This window comes from Tetranychus urticae, chromosome 1, assembly GCF_039701765.1.
Source record: "Tetranychus urticae isolate SD_2017Ah chromosome 1, NJAU_TeUrti_SD_1.0, whole genome shotgun sequence".
In the NCBI taxonomy this organism is placed as follows: Eukaryota; Metazoa; Arthropoda; class Arachnida; order Trombidiformes; family Tetranychidae; genus Tetranychus; species Tetranychus urticae.
In genome coordinates, this window is record NC_142958.1 from 20,618,057 (window position 1) to 20,632,659 (window position 14,603).

A 14,603-nucleotide genomic window follows, 5' to 3' on the forward strand; every position below is an offset into this window, starting at 1 on the left:
TTGAAAAACTCAGGGAAACTGCATTCTATTGATAGTTTTTTTATTTGCTTTTTACAATTACTTTTCTCTCATTTATTTTACAGGTAAAGATAGTGGGATAATTGTAGGACTATTGAGGATAATAAGGCTTAAAAGATGTTTATCAAGGAAGGCAAACATCTTTACCATTTGAAAGTCTGTGAATCAGGTTGGTTCCTAGTTTGGATAACATTTTAACTTGGAGTGACTTAATAGAACCATTGTCTTTCATTTCACGGATAACAGAGTTAACAATGTTGAAAATAACTAGAGAACGTGATGTTTCTACATATTGATTCGTTTGCTTCAAAATAAATAAAGACATTGATGAACTTTTCATGAGATGGATAATTCATGGCAATTTGATTTGAAGTACAGTCACATGGAAACTTTTGATTTATTTTTAGGTGTATTCTTCAAGTAAATCAGCTTTTCAATTTTACTTTTAATTTACTGTAATAAAAACATATTTTGCTACTTTATGAAGCGCTAATCTTATGTTGAGCATAATTTGCCTAACAAGCATAATAGAATAGGAACGAATGACAAGAAAAGATACCAATTTTAGGATTGTCAAACAAATGCAGGAAAGACAGAATTACATGTTGGGAAAAATGGTACAACAGTCGACATTAATTATCGAAATCGTCATCAAGATTCAGTATGTTACGGATGATTTCGTAGCTATATTTTGTCAATCGTTTACATTTACTTTCATCACAGCAGTTATCAGTATCAACGCAAACCATAAAATGAGCAACTAATTCGTGTTAACTTCACTCGGCAGGAAAATTTGCTGGCTAATATTGAAATCAGGAGTGATCGCCTCATAGTCAACCCAATTTATGCAAGATATTGCATGGTATTCTGCTACTTTAAATCATCCGCATCATAACTTCACCCTTGTACAATTTAATTCTGACAAGGGAAGTGACCTTGCTTGTACGGTCATTTTCAATTTTTTCAGGCTTATATTGTAGAGGACGAAAAATAATTCGACACTTATTTTGTTTTTTTACACCGGTGCGCGCTTATTGATATTGCGGCCCTTATAAGTGTGGATATTGCATTGAAGCCTATTGGAGTCACTGAAAAATAATTCACAATTTCAATTGAGATATTTTCATTTGTTTTATGTGCTTCTCAGTGACCGAAATGCAATACATAGAAAATTGTTCGTTCTCTTCTATTTTTGAATCGATTAGTTTGCAGGCTACTTGACGATCCCAGCCACAAATGATTGGTATTGCGTATGGATTAGTGTCACGATATTTTGAAATATCTTTATAGGAAACATTGATGCAGCTTGGAGAGCAACGATGTGGAACACGAACTGGACTTGACACTAATAGATTAGCTTTAGTTATGCATTCTGGGTAAAGTTCAAATTCAACTTAGTTACTATTCATAATAGATTCAAGTGAATTAAGACTTTACCCAATCTTGGTAGAGCTATCTTCTTCTCGGACAAATTGAACATAAGGGTGTTTTTTTGGCATAACCAAGAATCGAAGATTGGCTGTTTCCTTTTCTTGAAACTCTTTTTTTTACTGTTGGTTTCAACATTTTAGAGTGCCTTCAAAGACCTGCAAGAGGTTTGAGTCAAGGTGATTCTCGGTAGAGCTATTCATATTTTTCAAATTGCTAAAATAAAATCTAACCAAACAGCAGTTACTTTGTAAAATACAATGAAAACAATTATAAGTAACACAAAATTTTACCCGCGCGACCAGAGGTTAGCTGATCAATTTTCTTAATTGCTAATAGATGGAGTTTAACAGGTTTTGCCTTGTTATGAGTCTTATTATTTTGAGGAATCAAATGTATTGCTGTTTTGGATATTTGTCATGTTTCAGTTTGACTATCCAAACAAAAATGAATTGGTGATGGTTGAACACGAAACACTAGTCTTGAATTATTAATGTGTTTAATTTTACTGAAACTTGATACTGAAAATAAGTGAATTCAATCAACGAAACAGTTCAAGGAAACCGTTCTGCATCAAATTGAAGTCCAGCAAATCCAATTGAAGAGCTATTTTTGCTGTTACAAAAACACTGCCGAAATTGATCACTAATCTTGAAACAAAGCAAGCTATTTTAAAGAGTAACCGTGACTGAATGCTCAAAAGTAAGTTAAATACATAATGTATCTAATAAGTAAAATATTAATCATACTTATCTTTTGATAATTTTTCATGACCACTCATTTGCTTCTCTATTCATCATCTTTCTAGGAAACCAATGAGTTGAGGCGAAAGCGAATAAGATTCATGTGAAAATGATGACTATAATCAATCTGAAAGAAAATGAAACTTCATGACTTGAGTTTCAATAAATTACCTTAATTGAGCTGTTTTCCCCCGTTTAAACAAACTAAAGCTGTTTTTTTTATCAAAGCACAAAGAGTTGGCTTGGCTTTTTGGTAATTTTACACTGGTCAAGCTGCATTACAAAGCAAAAATGTGATCATCTTCCATGCTTATCAGATTTTCCTTGCCATTAAGAAACCAGAAGGAGGAACAAAATCATCGGTGGCTGATAAAATGGAATCATGAGCAAAGTTATTTCTTCCTTGGTTTAAAAAGATTGCAAATCAAACGATGTCTGCCAAAAAGAAAAGATTTATCAAACATGAAAATCTTTTACTGTAGGAGTTGCCATTACTGAAAATAATGCAGAGCAGTAGCACGATATTAAACACAACAAAAAGTTGATGATCTACAAAAGGAACCAGCAACAAAGCCAAGAGAAGGCAGATAGCAAAAATCGCTGAGTTTCAATCAAAAATATTCTGGTATTCTGGATTAGACTTGAGCTATTGTGGCCTCCATGTGGGTATGAAGGGACAAAGGAAAGCTAATTTAAAGGAAAGATTGTCTATCCAAGGAGCAAAGAAAGTAGGAAGAAATAACTGTGATCAAGAAGATGGTAAATGTCATGGCGATATCTAATCAAAGATTGGAATAAAGACTGTAAAGAAAGTGTTCATTGGTCTGGTTGATGGAAAAGCAAAGAGCAATTCATCTGTGCCATTGAGAGGGAAATGATGAATTGACAGAGAAAAGGTTTTCGATGAACGGGTTTCAAGATGATCAAATGGCTATTAGATTGGTTTTTTAGAGTTAAATCGGATAAAATTGGCCTAGACTGAAATGAAATATGGTTTAGGTCCATTGATCTTTAATGCTTGGATGATCTTGTTCATATTATTTGGTAGTTTTTATCTCTTCCACTCCATCTACATCATCGCCATCATTTTCATCATCTTCATTTCTTCATTGTTTAATGGTACTCGTTCAACTCAGCAAACATCCTTCTTCCATCTCCTCCCTTTTCCCACTCTTTCCCTCATCAGCCTCAGCCTCATCATCTCTCTCAACTCATCTCACGTTCTCCTATTAACTCTAAACTCACTAACTCACTATCACATTGAGACCTGCTTTTTTTACTTCTTTTTTTTCTTCATTTAAGCTCGTAGTCTCCAAGAATTATCATTATCAGTGCCGATCCTCCTCCCTCACCTTCCATGGACTCAAGGCCTCTAGTCTATGAAGAGTTATCTTGATTTTTTCAACTTTTGTTAGGTCGGCTATCGGCAGATTCAACTCTTTATTGCAATTAGTTCACAAAATCGCATCATGAACAGACTCATTGTTGTCATCTTTGTATTCATAGCATTCAGTTGGTATACGAAAACAAGTTCAGCTCATAATAGTCAAGGTAAGAAATTTTGCTTTTTTTCTTGTATTCCTTTCCAAAACTATCTCGATCTTACAATTTTCACAATAATTTTCAAACTTTTCCTTTAACTCATCTAGAATCATATTATGAAATTGCCGAGAAATGTACAGTACCAAAGAATCCACCTTACATTTGGATAAAGGCAGTTACCAAAAATGCCATTGTGCTGGGTATCACCGATCCAAATGATCCAGGCCAAGTAACGGGTTATTCAGTTTATTATTGGGGCCTTCGCTATGGAGTTAACTCTACAATCGAGTAAGTCTAACATTAAACACTGTTTTTCATTATGTGCAATCATGTTTTGATTGTAAAAGAATCAATTTTCTTGTTTGTAGTAAAATCTAATTTCATTTTTTATGCTCCTTTTAAAAGTCGTCGAAATCGTGATTTTGGTCAACGCAACTTCAGTACAAAAGGACCATTTGTGATTGAAAGATTAAAGCCAAAATTCATCTATTGTGCTGATATAACTGCCTACAACTCATGTGGCCATGGACCATTCTGTGTTTCATGCTTTGAAAATATTCTGACCTGGCCTGATGCTCACCTTAATCATACTCATTCTATTTATTCCAATTGATAGTTATTTTAAAATCAATCTTTTCAACATTTCGTTCTTTTTTCTTTTCCTTGGTTCACTCTTCTCGATATACATCAAGTCCGATCATTTTTCTTTCGCCAAATCAACAAAAATAAACACCATCATCACCACCAATTCAAAGTTTAACCGATTAACAAGTTTGCTTTGTTATTTCTTTTTCTATCATTTATATTGATCAACTTTCCAAAAAATTGGATCTCAACTCGTTCGTAAGCACTTTTCCATTGATAGTGAATATTTTCTTGAACAAAGTTACATGTATTTGTTTACATTTTTGCTTGTGTTAAGCTTCGAGAGGTTCATGACGAGACACTTTTGTTTGTATCCAAGGCTGGATAATCTGTTTGATTGATCAATTCAAAACAACTGGGCTAAACGCTTGCTATAACAATGGCAATCTTTGTCAACTTTCAGCCAAGGTTTTCACAGCTCGTTCTCAACTTGTGACTGTTCCGTGTTGGTTATCCATTTCGAGGTTATCCAACCAGTGTAAATATCTTCCATGTTTGCCTTTCTTCCGCCTCAAAAATCAGACTCATTCTTAACCTTGTCAGTAATAATCTGGTTGAAGCTTACTTTGTTAATGTGCTCTAGACCAATCAATCACTGAGACCATTGTGAATTGGAGTAAATAAAAAAGTTATCATTAGTAAATATGAACACGAGAAGAGAAAAAATTATCTAAAAATAGCAATTTCGCAGCTCTATTGTACCAATTACAAGGTAGGAAAGTTGTTCACGCCAGTGTATTCGGTGAACACCATGAATAGGTTGTTATAAATATCTAAATATGGTTCACTCTGTGGTTGTTTGATGCAAACAAAATTCAAGTTGTTACTTTTGATCTCGAGATTCCATATTATCTGGTCAATAGATTATGCTAACAGTAACAATTGACAATCAACTTGATCCAATTTTTAAGTTGTGTGCGTTTATAACCAACATTGAAAAGCTTTTCAACTCATTTTGGAACAGTTTATATTGAAATGTTGGAAAAACAACACTTTTTTCTTGCTTTCGATTAATTACAAGATCTTTTTTCAAACTAAAACATGATTAGTTCACAAATCGCGATTTAAGAGGCATTAAGAATCCAAAGTTGCTTAGCAGGAGATAGATCATCTTCAGAAAGCTTATGAACGCAAGTTACTGATTATCAACAAAAAAGGTAAGATGTATAATGATGTTGAAGCTGTTGATGGAGAAACAATTCAACCAGTTAAGAGATGGAAAAGGTGGAGAAGAAAGATGATCAAAATTGCACGATTTGAAAGGCCGGTTTTCCTTTTACCTCTTTTCCTTGCTGTCCATCCATCTTATGGTCAAACTATTATAAAAAATGTAAGATTAAAAGAGAGTTTAGAGAATCAGTGAATGTAGAGAAAGAGAGAGAAGGTAAAGGGAAGAGTTTATGAAGATGGAAAAGGATGAAAGCACAGAAAGAGTAGAAGATGAGGAAAAGTAAATGAAATTCCCTCCTTTTTCACTCTCAACTTTGCAGTTCAATTTAACCAGTTATGAAGCATCAAAGTGTAGATCAGAATAGAAATGGTCATCAAGACACGACAAAGAATCATTAGGTCCACACAAAACCCATGGCCATTGACACTTTGAATCATCACTAATAATGTCCTTTACATAACCTCATAATCAAAAATTTGAATATTTTACATGATCAACCATAAATTTTTCACTTACAATTGTTAGTTTACATAAATAAACGCAAGTTTTGATCACCAAGGCTTGCTTTACTGTTATTGAGATTCAAGTAACATCGATCTAATTTTGTTACCGGATCATTATCATTATCAAAACATCTTGAAGTCAAATCTTGAATTGAAAATTTCTGAAGAAATGAAAAACTTCATTCGCTTTGAAACATTGTTAATGTTTGATTGTTAACCTCAAGTTTGAAACTATAAAAAACTATGTTTCGTCACCACTAGATGTCACTACCAATTACTAATAGAAAGGGAAATTTGAAAGACGGCTTAACTAATATTGACCTTAATTAACCAATTTAAATTGAGACCAAGTAATTTGCTTTAACCTGAGACTATCCTTTCAATGTGATGCTTTTAAAAGAACCGCCTTCAAAAGACAAGTGTTTAGTGAAGTGTCACTTAATGAAGTGAAGTGAAATGGTTAACATCAATGAGGTGACTATACCTTCTGGTAATGAGGCAAACGGGTGTTGAAGCTTACATCAGTCACTTAAAGAATCTGGAATTGATAACAGTTAGCAAATATGGTGACAAACAATCAACATGAAAAGGATTAAGTGTACACAGCAGACAATGAAGACAATTTGAATGGGTAAAAATGGAAGTGATGAGTTTCGCAAACAATTAGGCAACTAAAACTGTTGAGTTATGAACTCTTCACAAACCTATTAACAATTTTGTGTAAAATTTACCGTTTTGATTGCTAACAGTCACTGCTAAACCGTCACAGTATCCATAGATAACTTTCATAAAAGCATAAAATTTAATAAACCACAATTTAACACTAAATCTCCACTTTAAAATATTTCTGAACTCGCTCCACTCAAGCAATTAAATATGTGTTCCCTTGAAAAACATGAGGAATTGCTTGTCAGTGTCTTTAACATAGCTCTGAGCACTTATTCAGGTTCTAGCAATATCTGACAAAACACTCGAGACTTACATAATAATGTCACTGTATATGAATATCAGTGAATAAGTGTCAACATTTCATTGTTTCATGTTGTCAGATGTTTCATTCAAAATCAAAACACTAACCTCTTAATCTTACTAATGGCTTACTAGCCTTGTAAATCAGATGAACATTTCATTTCCAGAATCTCTTAATATCTAGAATGAGTGACTCAATGTGTCAACCTTTTAATCGTGCAACAGCTCATTTTACCGGTTTAACGTTGTGTCGCTTCAAGTAATACATGAATGTTCAAATTGACTTTCACCAGCACGTCTTCAAAATAAAATACAAAAGCTGATGTTGCTACCAACAAGGTCATTAATCAGAAGATAATGATTAACCAGAATTCATGAAATATCTGATTTGCAATGGTGTATAGACTGAAGTTTCACATCGAATGTAAATTTACAATTCAAGCTCGACTCAAACTGCAGCTTGGTGCAATTTAATTTAGTCAAATTCCCCTACTTTTTTGGTTCACATCTTTTTCATCTGACAAATGAAATTGTGATTAATCTGGCGTGCTATTACATTTGGTAAGCTCATTTATTTTCATAACCAATCCACTCACATAATCTTGTATTAACACAAATGTGACCCAAACTTGAACCTTTTGATTTTATAATTTCTTCCAATCAATTTGAATCAAAGAATTATCAATTTTTCTTATCATTTTATTTTTTTTTTCGTTCATTTCTTCAGCAAGTGCTACAAGTGATTCTCAATAAAAATCTCTTTTACCTTCCTACAAGTATTTCCGTATAATCTTTACTATCACACAACATCATTTTTCGGCGAAACAAGTTTACTGGACACAAAACGGAAATAATTTTATCCATCACCATCATCATCAATTCATGAAAAGGCAATCAGTTGATTCCTGTTTGTACAACTTCACTATCGCACTAAACCCGTTCAAAATGAAAAATAAAAGGGAAAACAACTGTTGATCAAATGGACATTAACCCAGCCATTAAATTCAAGTTGAATGTTTCCCCTTTTTAACTTGCAGGTTCAACATTCACTTTTACTGTTCAACTAATCAACATGATTAAAGGTACAAGTTTAATTAAGAAAAGGTGAATGATGATAACAAAAACAAAAAGATTAAGGATGTCAGAGATGATTGAGCAAGAGAAGAGATCATTACTTTATTATCAAAGTATAAAGTTGTGTTACAGATTTGCTCGCACTTAGAGGAATATAGTTTCTCAATCTGATTGAACTAATTTTGGAAAGAAACAAGACGGTCAATTAGTGTGTACATGGACACATGAAGAGATTAAAAAGGGTTGAAAAAACATTCCCTGAGTGTTTACATCTCTGTGCATTTTTAGGAGAAAAAAATATTCAATGATTACACGAAGAATTAAAAAAGGAACCAGCCTCCGGTAGTCCATTTTTAAGATTTTATACACAAAGAGAGAGATGGAAAAAGAGAAATTCATTGACTTTTCTTGGACGTGATTGCAGTTGATGGTGACGATGATGAGGATGAGGATGATGTTGATGATGATAATGATGATGATGGTGATGATGGTTTTGTCTGGATATAAGTTTTGATGAAGAAAGAGATGAACATAACCATAATAAGAGCAACTTGAGGGAAACCCAATATGAACATGAATTTAGGAATCTTGCAGTCTGACCAAGCTCCAAGGTAAGTGTAATTGATGAGGACAAGCACAAATTGACTTATTTGAAGAGTTGTCAGATACTTTTTCCACCATAAATAAGGACGTACAGCGGGACCGAAGGCTGATAACGCATAATAGGCATACATGATGGTGTGAACCAAGGAGTTGATGCAGGGAAGCAGAACCAGATTGAGAGAAGGGGCATATTTAAAGGCGAGCCAAAAGTTGATTGGTACAATAGTGTGGTGAACAACGTGGAGTGTAGATACATGGGAAAATTTTTTCCTCAAAATAAAGAAAACGGTATCAAAAAGATCAACAAATTTGGACATAATGTAAATCCAGATGACCCAAAGTTTGTAATCTTTGTCCTCCCGAAGAGCCAGCTCTAATGGTGAACATTTCCAGAAATCAGCTCCAAATGTGGATTGTTTTAAGGTGAATATGAAAAAGTAGAAATTAAATATGGATAAAGAGATATTATGTGTCAATATTAAAGGCTTTAAATCATATGGTTTACGGTTGGCCATCATTCTTGGTCCCCAAACTTTAACAAAATACAAATAAGTTGCCATAATTGACAGTATAACAAGAAAACCATTTTCCATCAAAGGAAGTTTAGCGATATCAGCATGTGTCTTTGTTTCCATAAATTCATCGAAGTAATCACTGACTACAGGTGAAACAGTGTTAAAATGTTGAAAAGTCATCTGACCAGAGGCCATTTCAAACAAACTGGCAAACATTGTTAGCTAATGTGAATGACTGTGTATGTGTGTGTGAATAGAAGTGAAATGAAATGTTTTTAAAATGAAATGTTTTTAAAATGGGAATTCGAATAATCAGAGGAGGAGCTTCAACAATTAAGGTAGAATGAGAGAATATGAAGATGATAAAGTAAGGAGGAGAATGAAAGATAACAGGTAGAAGAGTAGAAAGGTAGAGAAAGATGAGGAAAGATGAAGAAATTTACAGATATTTGATGGAACCAAAGGTTTTTTACTGTTGTTGTTAGGTTGAAAAAAAGGTTGAACCAATGATATGGATTCACCAGGGATTAACTGGTTCACTTTTAAATACAAACGGTTGACAAGTTGATAAGGTTGACCAAGAGAAGAAGGCATTAGCCCAGTTAAACTAGTTTTTAACAAAAGCAAAAAAACAAAGTCCATTTTTTGTGTACACATTTTTATTATGGTTAATCCTTTGACCTGCAACAATCTAACCCTTTGCCATATCGAGAAACAAGCTGAAAATGGAAAATGTTTCCTTCGTAACATAAAAGAGGGAGCTTTTTATAATAGGTACAAAGTTGAATCTATTTACAATAGAGGGCTTTGAGGTTACCTAGTAATTATTTACAAAATTGAAGGTTAACGTTTTTTTTCATATTTTGATTAATTAATTACAGTGACATGAAACAACTATTGTCCAGTTTTTACATGATCTTTGAGTTATTCATTAACTCAATCTCCTTGAAATGGTGATGATCGTCTCTTCAAGCCGCAATCCATTTAGCAAAACAATCATTACCAAAGAGGTTCAACAAATTTTCTGTCTTCATTTTGCTAAATATAAATTTCACTTCTTTCAAGTTGAGTCAATTTTTTCTTTAAATTGTAAACATCTATTTGTGAACAATCAATGGATTGGTGGATGGGATTTTTCCTTGTTAATTAAACCAAGCTCATCAATTAACTCATGAATAAAATCAACTAAATTCTGTCTTGGTTTTAGCTTTCTGGTTAAACCAGCAATCCAGCAACAACTTTTTACATTTCATAAGCCCAAACAGTTAAGTTGTTACATTGATCAGTAAATTGTTCAACGGTACTGTAATTGTAACATTAATATTAATTTTAACACTCATTAAGCTCTTTAATTGTTACATCACAGCTCTTTTTAATCTCAACCTTTAACTTGGCATACCTGTTGGTTACATTAAATGTATTCAATCCATGGTTAATAAGAGGGAAGATTGTTTAATCGGGAAAATTTTCATTACTGTTATTTTGATTTACTTGAAAATTCAAAACCTTGACATTAAATAATAATAATAACAAAAAAAGTGTTTGATTGATAAAAAAAGAAAACCCAAAAAAGATTTTTATTTTTCCAGATTAATTATTCTGATTGACACAATAAGCAAAAGAAAGCCAAGAAACATTATTGAATACAATTAATGTCTCAATTATCAACAAAAACAATGCTGACTTAAAAATAGTTCAATCTTGAGGGCTCAATTACAATCAAGATCAACACATGATTGTTGACAGATACAACATTGTCATCTTAACTATTGACTAAACGATGATTGAGGAAATTAGATTGCAATAAATATGATTGTATCACCAATGGCGTTGGCTGATTTGACCTCAAACCATTGATTGAAATATCAATAATTTTGTAATCTGGGCTCTTGAATCAATCAGTCAATTTTAACTGGTTTAACTCGTTGCTCTTGAAGCAATCAACTGATTGTGTCATTGCATAATGTGAACAATTTACATAGTGATTTAGGGCTTCAATTTATGCCATAATTTTGGTATCGAATCATCACTTGATTTTGACTTGGCTTTAATTATCCAACAAGATGAATTGTTGCGACCATCCAATGTTTAATATCCAAATTACACGCAAATTGTGATTATTCTGTCCAGGTAATTACTATTTTTCCTCCACATGACAATTCATGCATTTGTTTTCCTCGTAAAAGCAGCGTGAAGCACATCATCAGCATGATAGAAGTCCATTCTTGTTTGTTTGCCGGCCAACAATTATCTAACATTTGTTTTTCATAGTCAAACAATTACTTAATCTACAATTAACATGTAAACAAGATTTGAAAAACAATATTGACATTAAGTTGATAAACAGATCCATTGGATGGCTTTTTATCGTCAATTTCAATGTCATCTTTATGGAAACCACATTTGACTAATTTTAAGCGAAGAAAAATGCCATTTGAATGAATCTACATGGAAATATAAATGAAAGTACAAATTATTCAAAGGTTAATTAAAAGTAATTTTCAGATTACATAAAGATAAATTAAAATTGATAAGTACATCTTACTTTGAGTGGCTTCCAATTTTTGGTTAGATGAGCTTTTAACACAATTTTTAGATGGTGATGATATAATTTATAGGGCTCTTGTTGATAGAGATGCAAGTCTATTGAAAAATTTGGGTTTAATCAATAGATTGGTCTGTCAATAGCGTCCGTATATAAGGTTAAGTGTACATTGAAAGTTGATGATTAGGTTAACCTTGACTTGGTTTGGTTGATTAACATTAAACTTTAAGATGATGGTTAACAGGACCAAAATAAGTAACAAAATGATGATTGAACTGATAATCAGTTAAACTCCACTCATCTGATTAACTCACCTTGACACATGTTAAAAATGGTTAACCAGAATTAGCAAAAACAAAAAGATTTGCTACTAAATTACGATAAAGATGACCAGTCAGTGAACGTGAACTGCAAGACGTAACCCAATAATGACAACAACCAGATTATAAAAACCCAAGCCAGATAACCCAAAATGTGAGCGGTCGATTTAAACTAATTTGACCATTTATAAACAGGCATGAAGTTGTTATTGATGTTGATGGTAATGAAGATGATTTGAATTCAATTAGCGGCCATTCATTTGGATAATATTCTGGTATTCCTTGTGAGGTTCCATCTTATATCAGAGTCAATTTTGTCATACAAATATCAAAGACTATGTAATGAGATAAAGATAACCCGTTAACAAGAGCAACAAACATTAAGCAAATTAAACGATTGAACAAGGTCGTAATACAAGATTAGTCTATGTGATAAGGCATGGGTTTATAATTGTTAATTAAAATCAAGGATAAAGAATCCATAGGAGTAATCAAGGTTAATCATTTATTGAGAAATATTGAAATAAAAACAGGAAAATAAAGTTAACCATTGAGTTTACCATCGGTTAACATATTCAAAACAACGTAACAGTTTTGATCGCACTGACATCTCGTTTTAATTACTTTCACTTTGACTTATGAATTATACTCTGCATTGTTTTTGTTTTTTTTATTGTACTGATTGGTGAAAATCAAATTTTAATCATTTTTTTATTCATTTGTGACTCAGTTTGAACATCTTTTTTCTTCGAGTGTGAATTTAAACTGGAAAATCCTGATTTCTTTATCCATCGCCTGAGTTTAACTTTTCTTTTTCATCATCAGTATCAGGTTGTAACCCTTAAGCAGTTTAGTGCATGAATGTTTGGAAATTGAAAGTAAGACTTACCTTACTTCCATCGCCTTAAGGTTTGATTGTTAATCAATTTACAGATTTCATTAACTGATTGTTACTCTAATTTATCGAGTCTTACCGTCCAATGGGCTTTGTCTGATCTAAATGACTGTAAATCTCTAGTCTTTACCAGCTCATTGACTGCCAGCTTGACGACGATGACATAATGTAAAAGGCGTCACATTGTGAAATATTAATCTAAAGGTTAGTTGATATACAATCAAAGAAGATTAGTTTGATCATTGATCTTTGTGCAAATTGACAAGTCAATATTCAGGAATAAGAACAAGTTGTAAATATTTTTATCGATTTCAAATTCTGTCCGGTGATAACCGATAAGTGTAACAATGAATCTATGTTTACAATTTTTTTCATACCCGAATGTATTGACTTGCCAATATGTGCAAAACATTTATTGAAAACTCATATTCTTTGACTGTAACTATTCTGATTCAAGAATAATTTTCATTTTGTAAGATAATATCTAAGTTAGCTTGAATATTTTCCATTTACAGATTATAACGATTAAGAGGATTGATGTTCAAGATGAGTCCACTTTCACTTTATACACAAACCATGGATTCAAAGGTATATCAAGTCTTGATCTGCGATTTGATTAACTTGAAGCTGTTGTGAGGTACATTCTCGTTTGGCTTCGATTCCAATTGCAAGAAGGAAAAATCACACGAAATCAAGTTGATCAATCAGATCATGTAATCTAAATCTAACATTCAATATATCTTAAACTTAAAGGCACAGCTAAAGGTGTTCACTGGACTCTCAACTCGATTCAAGATTACCCAAATCAGCCATCTTTAGTACCAGATTTGGATGGCTTATAAACCTTACATGTGAACACAGATTTGACTGTCGATTAATCTTGATTCAATTTGTTCTCATTAACAAAACATGATCCAATTTAACCTTATTAAGATGATTAACCAACTCTTCATAATTAACTTCATCTCGGAAAGTTGAATGGCTCATTTCATCAAGACAAAATGCTTATCCAGCCACTTTTTTCAACGTTGCCCATTTGACCAGATTAGATGAACCCTAAATTAGCTGTTAACTAATACTTGAAGCTGCGTCCAAGCCACAACAATACAAAAACGCTGTTATTACAATTGATGATCAATTGTTGCATTGAACTTGTCTCCCAGCAATTTGTTATTCATGAAATTCAAGTAACCAAACAAGTTTACTTGATTAGCATTAACAAATGAATCAGGAAGTGACATCAATGATACTCAATTGAAACAATTTGGTAAAACAACAGTTAGTTAATCATGTTAATAGTTTAAAGGTTAAAAAATTAACAAAATAGAGGTTAAATATCGCCTCAGCCTAGATGGTAATGAATTAATATCACAACAACAACAACAACATTTGATAATCTCAAATGAATTTTTGATTTACCTTTCACACAATTCAAGCAATCACTTTCAATTAACTTGAAATTGACATTGAATGCTCGGCTGATCACTTTCCATTAACCCAATCAATTAATCACTGGTGATGCCTTTAATAATATAATAGATAAAAGGTTTAAAATTATCAATCGGAAGGAAGAGAGGAAAGCAATAAAAGCTAATTTTAACTAAAAGTAAAAGATTCTCATTTTTAGGTGTA

At 32.6% G+C, this 14,603-nt stretch overlaps 2 protein-coding genes and 1 long non-coding RNA gene across 4 annotated transcripts; 1 reads left to right on the top strand and 2 right to left on the bottom strand.

Moving 5' to 3' along the window:
- Window positions 1-1,797: 1,797 nt before the first annotated feature.
- LOC107359305 (uncharacterized) lies at window positions 1,798-4,491 on the top strand. Its single transcript, XM_015925790.3, has 5 exons — window positions 1,798-2,148; window positions 2,255-3,308; window positions 3,492-3,740; window positions 3,839-4,019; window positions 4,137-4,491. Exons 3-5 carry the CDS (start codon window positions 3,659-3,661, stop codon window positions 4,342-4,344), a joined length of 471 nt encoding a protein of 156 aa, XP_015781276.2. The 5' UTR covers window positions 1,798-2,148; window positions 2,255-3,308; window positions 3,492-3,658; the 3' UTR covers window positions 4,345-4,491.
- A 3,679-nt stretch (window positions 4,492-8,170) lies between these two features.
- Window positions 8,171-9,941, bottom strand: LOC107371135 (very long chain fatty acid elongase 1). The gene has a single exon (XM_015939120.3). It carries the CDS (start codon window positions 9,425-9,427, stop codon window positions 8,489-8,491), a length of 939 nt encoding a protein of 312 aa, XP_015794606.2. The 5' UTR covers window positions 9,428-9,941; the 3' UTR covers window positions 8,171-8,488.
- An 811-nt stretch (window positions 9,942-10,752) lies between these two features.
- Window positions 10,753-13,160, bottom strand: LOC107359152 (uncharacterized). Of its 2 annotated transcripts, none has more exons than XR_016198136.1 (3): window positions 12,071-13,160; window positions 11,757-11,854; window positions 10,753-11,655 (listed from the first exon to the last, which is right to left on the bottom strand). It is a non-coding gene; the product is annotated as an uncharacterized LOC107359152 (long non-coding RNA). The 2 variants fall into 2 exon arrangements; XR_016198137.1 differs by having other exon boundaries at window positions 11,750-11,854.
- Between the last annotated feature and the right edge of the window lie 1,443 nt (window positions 13,161-14,603).

Coding starts and splice junctions, on each gene's coding strand:
- LOC107359305 (XM_015925790.3), top strand. CDS start 3,659: ATGAACAGACTCATTGTTGTCATCTTTGTATTCATAGCATTCAGTTGG. Junction 3,741..3,838: donor TTCAGCTCATAATAGTCAAG/GTAAGAAATTTT, acceptor TAACTCATCTAG/AATCATATTATGAAATTGCC. Junction 4,020..4,136: donor GGAGTTAACTCTACAATCGA/GTAAGTCTAACA, acceptor TCCTTTTAAAAG/TCGTCGAAATCGTGATTTTG.
- LOC107371135 (XM_015939120.3), bottom strand. CDS start 9,427: ATGTTTGCCAGTTTGTTTGAAATGGCCTCTGGTCAGATGACTTTTCAA.